Raw genomic sequence first — 11,877 nt, forward strand, 5'->3', positions numbered from 1 at the left:
GGGAAGCAATTTATTTCTTACTTTATACATTATTTGCGCTGTTTTAAGCTTCACCAAGTCTTGGAATTTAATAGCTTGCATTTTGACAAAGAGTGCATTTGTATGGTCCCTGTACCCTACATTATTTATTAATCTAATGGCCCTTTTCTGTATTATAGTTATTGTTTGTGTGTTACTTTTGTATGTGTTTCCCCAGACCTCTACACAGTAGCTCATATATGGCAGTAGTAAAGCACAGTATAAAATGTGCAGTGCTTTCTGATCCAACATATGCTTTGCTTTCCCCAGGACGGCAATGCCCCGTGCCAATTTCCCCCGAACATAAGTAATGTGTGGCTTCCAACAGAGCTTGTGGTCAATGATCACCCCAAGAAATTTTATTTCATTTACTCTTTCTAAATATACATTGTCAACACATATTTCTACTTCGATGTTTTTCTTTTGGTTTCCAAACAACATAAATTTGGTTTTATCTAGATTCAATGATAATTTATTTATATCAAACCACTTCTTTAATATCATTAATTCCTGTGTGATCATCCCCAAAACCTGTGGCAACTCCACACCTGAACACAGTATATTTGTGTCATCTGCAAATATTACAAACTTTAAAATCTCCGATACTCTGCAGATATCATTTAAGTACATAATAAACATTTTTGGACCCAGTACTGAACCTTGAGGTACTCCACAAGCTATATCCATCAAATTAGATTTATATTCATTTATTTGTACATATTGTTGCCTATTCCCTACATAGCTTTTTAACCATTCCAAAACCACTCCCCTAAACCCGTACTTTTCCAGTTTTTTTAATAGAATTTCATGATTAACAGTATCAAACGCCTTCTTTAGATCTAAGAAAACTCCGAGCGCATACCTCTTATTATCCATACATTCCGTTATCTTTTCCATTAAATCTATCAGTGCCAAAGCTGTTGATCTGTTGCTTCTGAACCCATACTGACTATCTGTCATTAATTCATATTTTTCCACAAAACTATCAAATCTTTTTATGAAGAGTTTTTCCAGTATCTTAGAGAACTGGGAGAGTATTGACACTGGTCTATAGTTTGTAAAATGATGTCTTTCACCGGTTTTGTAAATGGGAATAACTTTAGCAACTTTCATTTTTTGTGGAAAAACTCCTTTTTGAAACGACAAGTTGAATATATATTTTAATGGTTTTACGATACCATCAATAACTGTCTTTACCGTTACCATATCAATATCATTCCAGTCTGTACTGGTTTTGTTCTTAAGTCCTCTAACCATGTCATAAATCTCTTTCTCTTCCACTGCTCTTAAAAACATTGAGCTACTATTCCTTTCAATATTTTCACCAGTGTCCCTTTCTATTCCATCAACCTTTATTTCTTCTGCCAGTTTTGGCCCTATGTTTACGAAGAATTCATTAAAGCCATTTACTATCTCCTCCATGTTATTAATACTTCTTGTCCCTTCTATAAAGTACCCAGGGTAATCATTATTCCTTGATTCATTTTTGATTATTCTGTTTAATACATTCCATATATCTCTTGTGTTATCTTTATTGTGTTCTAACCTTTTAATGTAATACTCTCTTTTACAGGATCTCATTATATTAGTTAATTTATTTTTGTAAGTTTTATACTTCATTTCAGTTTCTATTGTTCTCTTTTTTATGAATTCTCGATATAGGCTATTCTTTTTTTTGCTGGCATTTTGTAGTCCTTTTGTCATCCATGGTCTTCCTGCATAGTTGTGTTTCCTATTGATTTCAATTACTGGGCAGTTTTTATCAAGTAATGTGTTAAATGTTCTTAAAAATCCTTCGTAAGCTTTATTAACTTCTGTTTGTTCATACACAATATTCCAATCTTGCTTTAAAAGTTCATTTCTAAGACAATTTAAGGTCTTCTCTGTTCTTATTCTTTTGTAAATAATCTTATGTCCATCGTTGTTCACTTTATAATGGCATTTATAAGATGCAAAGACTGGTAAATGGTCACTTATATCATTGATTAACAGCCCACTTTTTATCTTTCCTTCTATTATATTTGTAAATATATTATCTAATAGAGTTGCACAATGAGATGTTATTCTGGTCGGTCTTGTTATCAGTGGAAATAAACCGATGCTGTACATGGAGTCAATAAATTCTTCTGTACTCTTATTATGATTTGGATTCAATAAGTCAATATTAAAGTCCCCACAAATAAACATTCTTTTCTGATTTATATTTGTAAATAAGTCCTCCATATTATCCTTAAATATCTCAATCTTAGATCCTGGTGTTCTATATATACAACTGACAATTAGGTTTTTCCTTTTTTCTATAATTATTTCCACTGATAAACATTCCATCACTCCATCAATAACAGTTGTCATTCTTCCCATTCTTTTGTACTTTAGGTTTTTATCAATGTAAAGTGCCACCCCACCTCCTTTCTTGTTGATCCTGTCTACATGAAGGAATTCATATCCATTTATTTTAAAGTCTTCTTCTTTTCCAGGAGTTATCCAGGTCTCCGATATGGCTATCACATTGAATGGCTGTTCAAACTGTGTTATGTAGTCTTTGATGGATTGAAAGTTTGCATATAAGCTTTGACTATTAAAGTGAACCATTGTTATACCCTGTTCTACCTTGAATTCCTTTTTAAGTTGCTCATTTGTATAATAATTGCATTCATTTGTCTTATTGTTAAAGAAATTACAATCAGGATCTATGTTGCTGTCATACATCAATGTCTTATTTTCAATATCTATATGAGTTGTTAGTTGAAAATTGTCAGACATCTGCGTTGGTTGTGCACTTGGACGGTCACATCATATTTAGCACTGCTTTGCATTTATCAGTTATATTTTTCTAGTTCAGTCATCTCTTTGATGACTAGAACCTTAGCCTGCTCTGGTGTTCCATTTAACTTAATGAATATTTTACAGTCTGACGTCCAAGTTGACTGTATTTTCTTCTGTTTTCTTAATATTCTTGCTTGTCTTGCAATGTCTGCATTTTTCTTGATTAGGTGTTCATTTAAATAAACATTTGTACCTTTTAGCTTTCTTCCTTGCTTGAGCAGTTCTTTTTTCTGTTTTCTATTAACAAAACGAATGATAATGGCAGGTATTTGATTTTTTCTCGGAAGAGGATGGCATCCCTCAATATTTTTACTGTCCATTTCTATACCTTTGCTTTTAAAGAAGGCCATTACCTGCTCTTCCAAAGAGCGTAGCTCTTGCTCGGGTGGCTCCCCTCTCTCTGATGCTGCTACCCGTGCGTATGTCTGATGCTTGGTTTCCAGTCCTGTCACTATCACATCATTTACTCTTGAATATTGTTCCAGATCTGACACCCGTCCTTCCAGCATAGCAATCTTCTTGTCCTTTTCCTCGCTCTGCCTTCTTAGTTCTTTAATATCATCCATTAAATTGAGTATCAGTTTTTGTTGTTTGGAAATTGTTGTTATTTCTTCAGACATAAAGTTTAGGGATTTCTTTATGTCCTCCAGTTCCTCCTCATTAACGTTGCTCCTCTTAGGCGGCATCTTAACAGCGTTAAGGCCCACTGGTTGCGAAGCACCCTTGAGGATTGCCGAAACCCGGCCTGTCCTGGCAATTAACCTCACTGGTTAATTGCCTTCAACTCCTGGGTTTGCTTTTTTAGGTGGCATTTTGAAAATGATGAGATTGGTATTTCCTTGTGATGGCCCGTTGAAGTCACTGTTGATTTACTTGCTGGTGCCTTGCTAGAGGATCCTGGGCCTAGTGGCTGCTGGAGGATCCTGGGCCTGGTGGCTGCTGGAGGATCCTGGGCCTGGTGGCTGCTGGAAGAGCCTGGGCCTGGTGGCTGCTGGAAGAGCCTGGGCCTGGTGGCTGCTGGAGGATCCTGGGCCTGGTGGCTGCTGGAAGAGCCTGGGCCTGGTGGCTGCTGGAAGAGCCTGGGCCTGGTGGCTGCTGCAGGATCCTGGGCCTAGTGGCTGCTGCAGGATCCTGGGCCTGGTGGCTGCTGGAAGAGCCTGGGCCTGGTGGCTGCTGGAAGAGCCTGGGCCTGGTGGCTGCTGGAAGAGCCTGGGCTCTTCCATTTGCGCAATGTCTCTAAAATTAGAAATATCCTGTATTAGAGTGAATAACTAGCTCATGCATTTATAATTTCTAGGCTGGACTGCTGTAAATCATTATTATCAGGAAGTCCTAAAAACTCCCTTAAAAGCCTTCAGTAAATCCAAAATGCTGCAGCCAGAGTCCTGACAGGGACGAGAAAGAGAGAGCATATTTCTCCTATATTGCCTCCCCATTATTGGCTCCCTGTTAAATCCAGAATTGAATTCAAAATCCTGCTCCTCACATACAAGGTCTTAAATAATCAGGCCCCATCTTATCTTAATGACCTTGTAGTACCATATCACCCCACTAGAGCACTTCGCTCTCGCTCTGCAGGCCTACTTGTTGTTCCTAGAGTATTTAAAAGTAGAATGGGAGGCAGAGCCTTCAGTTTTCAGGCCCCTCTTCTGTGGAACCAGCTTCCAGTTTGGATTCAGGAGACGGACCCTATCTCTACTTTTAAGATTAGGATTCAAACTTTCCTTTTTGCCTTGCTTGACCCTGAATCCTACCTTAGTTATGCTGCAATATTTCTTCTACAGTCATCTTTCTCACTCACTATGTGTTAATAGACCTCTCTGCATTAAATCACACTTGTTATTAATCTCTGTCTCTCTTCCACAGTATGTCTTTATCCTGTTTTCCTTCTCTCATCCCAACTGGTAGCATCAGATGCCCCCTCCCTGAGCCTGGTTCTGCCGGAGGTTTCTTCCTGTTAAAAGGGAGTTTTTCCTTCCCACTGTCGACAAACTGCTTTCTCATAGGGGTCATATGAATGTTGGCTTTTCTCTGTATGTCTTATTGTAGGGTCTACGTTACAATATAAAGCGCCTTGAGGTGACTGTTCTTGTGATTTGGTGCTGTGTAAAACAAACAGAATTGAAGTCCCCAGACCTGAGTGCATCTTTGATGAAAATGGTATTGACACTGAAGTGGCTTTCAAAAGTCCAAATAATAATAAAAAAAAGCAGCACCATGAACGAGTACTATACACAGGTAATATAATATAATATTTTATTTATTTATTTATGTAGTTGGTTTCATCCAAGGAAAGGAAACGGACAAAGAACAGTGTCATAGATTCTGCTGCCTCTCTTTTACTGTAAAAATCCAACAGCACTGCCATCCTACATTTGTCTATCTACCTCTATGACCTGAAGTTCTCATACTGTCATCAGATTTCAGCAAGAAACAAACAAGTCAAACTTGAGCAAAAAAAGCAAAAGAAAAATGAGATTTAAAAAAAACTAAATAGATATGTAACAAAGTAAAACCTATTCTAATCATGCAGATTTTATGAACAGCAGAGTGGTAAATGTTTTTCTCTAAAAGGCATGAGGTGTTCCTTTTAGACACTCCAAAAATTTTAAATTAAAATCCAGACTGCTTTTGAAATTGCTGGTTTGCAGCTTTTTCAAATGATCTTCTATGTTTCTCTGAAAATCTGGAACGTCTGTCTACAAGAGGCTTTTCTAGAAGTCACTGCTGCAGTGGTTCACTTACATTTTCTAACCTGGTCTCTGATTGACTTCTCTGTGTTTTCAGTGTGGAGAAATAATAAATGTTGAGGTGGAAAGCTGAAACCAAATAAAAGACTTTGAGTCTCCAAAGTATTTTTTATATTATTTAATGAACCTTTGAAACGGGATCAGATAGAAACCGAACAAGGTCTGTGAAGGCCTGATAACAAAGGCCAAAGTAAGAGAAACCCTCAGCGTTTAAAGCACAATGTCTGCAATTCATCATCAAACAAAACTTTAGCGATTTACTCAAGCAAACCACAGAAGAATCTCCTCCTTCTCCCTAGAAGCGCACACAGGGAGAGCATGTTTCACAGCTCCTGTGTGCATACACAAGTCAGATGACTGCTACACATAGAACAAAGAAGACTATCACATATCAGCAATTTATATGTGTAAACATTATACATCAGTGATCATCTTGTGTTCTTCTGCTACAGGAGTGTTTGTGTCTTATATTAATTAGATGTGTTTATATAGCTGTGACTTGATTAATATCAGAGTACATTTTATGAATGCAAATGTTTGCCTTCAACTGCATGCAATTAACTTTCTGTATTTCATATTTTATATCACTTTTCTACATTTCTTAGACAGTCAGCAGTCACTTTGCATCACATTTTGTTTAAAGTCGTATGCTTAAAATCACAACTGAAAAAAAAGCTCTTCATTGTGCTCTGCTCTGCTCCTCAACCCCCATACAGAGCTTTTATTTTCATGAACGGTGTTTCCAAACATGTCCTGTTGCTTTTAAAGTGACAGCTGCATAAATCAAAGTCATATTTGCTATTTTTTCTAAGCAAACCAGGCAGAAAGTTTCCAACAAAGCGAACATTTATCTGGACATCTGGACATGGTGAAATCAGGCGAGGCCAATTTGACATTGTTATGTTAGTCACTGATTCGACATTAAATTTAATGTTAATAGAGCTTCTTTGCCATTATTAATGCTGAGAACTAACAGCCTTACGGTGAGCTCACACTGTGCTTTGCTACAGGTCCAAGCACATTTCAGTTGTTCTGAACATCTCAGCTCGAGCACATTGAAGTTAGCTGATCACCCAGTGTGAGTACACTCTTAGTGTATTCATGTTAACCTATAGCTAGAGGTTTCTAGTATGATTTAATAAAGGCTCTGGTCATTAAGTCTCTAAAGTTAACACTGAAAATAAATACTATATGTATTTCCAGATCAGTTCCCACTATAGCTTTGCTTTGAACAATGTTGCATATTTAACATATGTAACTGTCATACAGTAAACACAGATTTGGTCATAGTAAAAATTTCCAATTAAAAAACCCCCCAACAAATTTTCATTAATCTTTCATCACAACCAGAGGGTGGTATTTAACATGATCACAACAAAACGATTTCCCTCAGGTATGTCTTGAAATGTTTTTTACATTTTAATCTTTCACCATATTAAGAACAACTGAATGTTCTTATGTGTGGATACTCTGGTGTCTTGTTAGATCCTCTACTCGTAAATATCTTTTCTTACAAACGTCACAACCAAATGGTTTCTTTCCTGCGTGAATTAGCATGTGTCTCTTCAGTATTCCTAGCTGTGCAAACTGATTGCCACAAACTTCACAAACAAATGGTTTGTCTCCTGTGTGGACTTTCATGTGTGTCTCATAATTCCTCTTATTGTTAAATCTTCTATTGCAAATGTCACAACCAAATGGTCTCTCTGCCATGTGAACTTTCATGTGCCTCCTTAAAATTCCCATCTGTGAAAATCTTTTACTACAAACATCGCAACCAAACGGTTTCTCTCCTGTATGGACTCTGGTGTGCATCTCAAGATTTCGCCTAGTGTTAAATCTTTTACCACAAACATCACAACCAAAAGGTCTCTCCCCTGAATGGACATTCATGTGTCTCTCGAAATACTTTTTCTGGGTAAAATTTATATCACAAATACTACAGTTAAATGGTTTGTCCACTGAATGCACAGTCTCATGTCTTTTGAGATCACCTAGTTGTGAAAATCTTTTATGACACACTCCACAACCAAACGGTTTCTCCCCCGTGTGGAGTGCTTTGTGCATCTTCAGATTTCCCTCTTGGTGAAATCTTTTGCCACAAAAATCACAACCAAATGGTTTCTCTCCTGTGTGGAGTCTTTTGTGCATCTTCAGATTTCCCTCTTGGTTAAACCGTTTCCCACAAGACTCACAACTAAATGGTTTCTCTCCCGTGTGAATTCTCATGTGCGTCTTGAAATTTAAACTCTGTGTGAATCTTTTGTCACAAACACTGCACGTGAAAAGCTTCTCTCCAGTGTGGATTCTCATGTGTGTCTTAAGATAATACTGATCTCTAAATTTTTTTTCACAAACATCACAGCTAAACGGTTTCTCTCCTGTGTGGCCTCTCATGTGTCTATTAAAGTTGTAGAGATCTCTAAATTTTTTTTTACAAACATTGCAGCCAAACGGTTTCTCTCCTGTGGGGACTGTCATGTGTGACTCTGCATTTTGCTTCACCCATTTCTTACTAACCAAACAGCTGGTAGACCCTTCTGCTGACTCCCTTCTCATATCACTTTTTACTCCTGACTCATCAGTACCGCTCTCCTTCCAGCCACTGTCACTGTCTTCTGTTTCAAGTTCAGAATCCGACCAATGTTCCTGCCAGTCATCATCGTCGTCTTCATCATCGTCATCATCAATACTGACTTCAGTTTCATAAGAGTCTGAAGCCTTTCCATCAGCCCTCGAGTGTATATGAGTGTTCAGATCTGCGTTCCAGGCTGTTTCTGCTGCTTCACAGTCTTCTGCATCAGTTTCTGTTTTTATCTGCTTAGCTGAGCTGCTGGTTGGAGGCTCTGCCTGGAAGAACTTGGGTTTTTCTTCATCATCTTCACTCTTTATGGAAACAGCAGTTAATGGGAACCTGGTGATGTTATCCTCTTCTGGCCTATTAAGCTGTTCTCCCTCACAACCAGGTAGGATTTCCTCCTGTTCCTCCTTAATGTGGAGGAGGTCATCATGGCATGAGCTCCAAGGAACCTCTTCTTTAATCACCAAGATCTGCTGGACATCTGCAGGGAGCAATAAAGACACAAGCACAGCTGTGACTGTGTACTGACACATTTTCTTGGACCGCTTATTAATATTTAGAGCAATATAAATATTTTTTGCAACTTTTCTTGGAAACTGAGTAAAATTAATAATTGTGTAATTATGTTCATCTCACCTTTATTGCGTCATCAAAACACTGACAAGGGCTTTAAAAAAATGAAAGACTATGTAGATCAAGTTATACATTTCCATAAAATGTGTAAGATATTTAGATTATAACATTTGATCTGAAGATATCCGCAGACTTCAAATATTAGCCTTTCAATTGAGTAACAAAAAATAAATACAATTGAAAAAAAGGACTATTAAGCTCAGAACAGATATCTTTTCATATTCATGTATGGGTGGGATTTGACCAGGAGACAGATCAAATGAAATGATTGAAAACATATAAAGAGCTAATACAAGTCTTATCAGAACTACTGTTCAAAGAGTTAATCATGAAGATATTTACATCAATACGAGAAAGCTTTTGGTTGTAGGGTGTGTCATAAAAGATTTTCACAACTAGGTGATCTCAAAAGACATGAGACTGTGCATGCATGGAGGGTTTCACCCCAAGTACAATACCTAGAGACAGTACGCTAAGCGGAAGAAAGGAGGCCGGGGACTGGTCAGTGTCAGTACCACAGTCCAGGATGAGACAAGTCCAGGATGAGACAAGTACATAAGGTGGCGAGAAGATGGCCACAACACCTCAAACAGCAAAAACCCAAGAAAGAGGAGGAAGAGGAGGCACCATCACGGAAGGACAGGTCCCTACACGGTATGTACCACCAGCAGATAGAGGAAGTGGCTAACATCCAGAAATTCTACCAGTGGCTGGGCAAAGTTGGACTGAAAGACAGCACAGAGACACTAATGATGGCAGCACAGGAACAGCGTTTAGCGGTTGTTTTTAAGAAGCAGTATAAATGTAAACCACTGTCCTTTTCAACATCACCTAGTAGCTTTGAACTGAGTGTGTTTGAGCTAGGGCGCTCTCACACAGTGCTCTGTGCTGTGGTTTACAGACCCCTCAAATACAATAAGGACTTCTTAAATGACTTTTCTGATCTGTTGGCTGAAATTATGCCAAAATATGATCATGTCCTTATTGTTGGGGACTTCAATATTCGCATGTGCTGCCCTGACAAGCAAATGGCAAAGGAATTTTTAAATCTTACTGACTCTTTTTTAAATCCCAGGAACAACATCCGAGATCTCCAGCAGCAAAGATTATGCGCAGGACCCTCAAGCTCCCAGGCCTCTGGTAGAGAACCCGAGCTTGAAGGATAAAGACCTCCAACAGACGTGGGAGCGGAATTTTATTTTAATTTTTTTTACTGCAAAAATAATGTTTGCAAGATCAAATGAGCCAAATTCCTGATACCTGCAAGCTGTGAAGCAGCAGCAGCAGAAGAAGAAGACAAGCCTGGAGGCTCTCCCTCGTTTTTCTCTTCAGCTGGGCTCTGATTACTCTGTGAGAACTGGGGTCCGTCTTCATCATCTTCACTCTTCACAGCAACATCAGTGACTGAGAACCTGATGTAGTCAGCTTCGTCCGAGTCATTGAGCAGATCCTCCTGTTCCTCCTTAATATTGCCGAGGTCCAGACTCATGCTCCAGGGAACTTCTTCCTCAGACTGCAACATCTGCAGGAAACACTGAAACACACATGCACACTGTGTATTCAAACAGGTCCTCAGTGCATAAATTGCAGCTATAACGATTTGAAACTGTAATTACACAATTAATTACACAAATATCTGTATCTCAAAATTATTTTAAAAAAGGGTTGTTTTTTTTTGCCACTGCACACATTTTTGCCATCTGAGAATGACTGTAAGTATTTACCGTCGCCTGCTGGAAGCCAAACCTGTCCAGCTCTGATTCTTGCTGACTGCGATGACTCTCACAAAGATTGTTGAAAGGTTTCAATTAACTGTCATGAAATTCATGAAAGCAGGCAGATTGCCAGCATGTTGGAATCAGTCAGAGTCAACTCACCCACTCTGTCAATAAGGAAACACTCAAACCTGAGTTTCTAAGGTCTGTGTCAGGTATGTCGACTTTCAGAGGTCAGCGATTTCTCAGCAGTGAGCACACAGAGCGGCATTCATGTTTCGTTCTTTCTTTAGTTTCTCCATAACAGAAAGATGCCTTACTTTATACATTAATAAGCACTGTTACATAACATATATCTGTGAATGCAGCTATTCACCAGTCTGTCTTAGTACGTGAAAGTTACAGTATGTTAGAGTTGGTTAAACTAATATGCAGAGTACTCAGTACAATCAAACACAACAATACGATTGGTTTAACATGCCAGAATTAAACCCTTCATCCACTCAGCACTATTTGATTAGCTGTGACACTTAACCTCAGTATTAAATATAAGATGTCGCCAAAATGCAACAGCACAGAACGGACTCACAGAAAATCTCAGTGAAGGCGGAAAACTGGATCATCTCTTCAGCAGGACATTACAGGGTAATAAATTTCACTTTATGTATGTTTCTATTTATTATTTATAAAACTGGTAACGAGGTGATAATGCATGCATTAAACAACATATTGCAGACATGTTGGGCTGCTTCTTTCTGCAGCTTCACCTCAGCAGAGCCACTTCCGCCCTCACACTAATATCTGACTTCTCTTTCACACCCGGACTGCATAACGTTTTTCACTGAGGTCGAAGGGAACGATTAATAAAATTGGTAGGACATTATTATTACTATTATTATTTGGCTTAATCGACCACGCCCACAGACTTCTCCTCAGGATTTCCCGAGTGCCACGTCTCCTCCTTACGTTATGTCTCTGAGCACATGTGCTGCCTGCTGCAGGTTTTCGCTCGTGCACATGAGCAGCTACCAAAGAACAAACTGCATCCACACACAGACAGAATAAATTACCTGTGCAGCAGACCCGGACAGCTTCAGCGTCACTCTGACCTCGGTCCGTCTTCACTGACGCCCACCTGGGCGAGCCGCTTCCGGCGGATGCCTCTCCAGGTTTGTGTTTGTGACGCTCCAAAACTTTGCTCCGTGTTAATCAATCACGAGGATTTTCCTGCATCTATCTGCAGCATCGATCCCGCAGCAAGAAGGCCAACTACATGACAGCAAGTCCCGCTTTTATTTTCTTCCCTCCTGCAACACAGTCCAGACAACAGACTGTTCCTACGCCCGTGCTATGT

The 11,877-nt window shown here is 38.9% G+C and overlaps 1 protein-coding gene across 1 annotated transcript; it reads right to left on the minus strand.

The window, feature by feature from the left end:
• Positions 1-5,125: 5,125 nt before the first annotated feature.
• Positions 5,126-11,853, minus strand: LOC308390318 (uncharacterized protein). The gene is made up of 3 exons (XM_080872199.1): positions 11,594-11,853; positions 10,069-10,342; positions 5,126-8,656 (listed from the first exon to the last, which is right to left on the minus strand). Exons 2-3 carry the CDS (start codon positions 10,328-10,330, stop codon positions 7,050-7,052), a joined length of 1,869 nt encoding a protein of 622 aa, XP_080728325.1. The 5' UTR covers positions 10,331-10,342; positions 11,594-11,853; the 3' UTR covers positions 5,126-7,049.
• Between the last annotated feature and the right edge of the window lie 24 nt (positions 11,854-11,877).

The sequence above is a fragment of the Rhamphochromis sp. 'chilingali' genome, assembly GCF_963969265.1.
Source record: "Rhamphochromis sp. 'chilingali' genome assembly, chromosome: 22".
Taxonomy (NCBI): Eukaryota; Metazoa; Chordata; class Actinopteri; order Cichliformes; family Cichlidae; genus Rhamphochromis; species Rhamphochromis sp. 'chilingali'.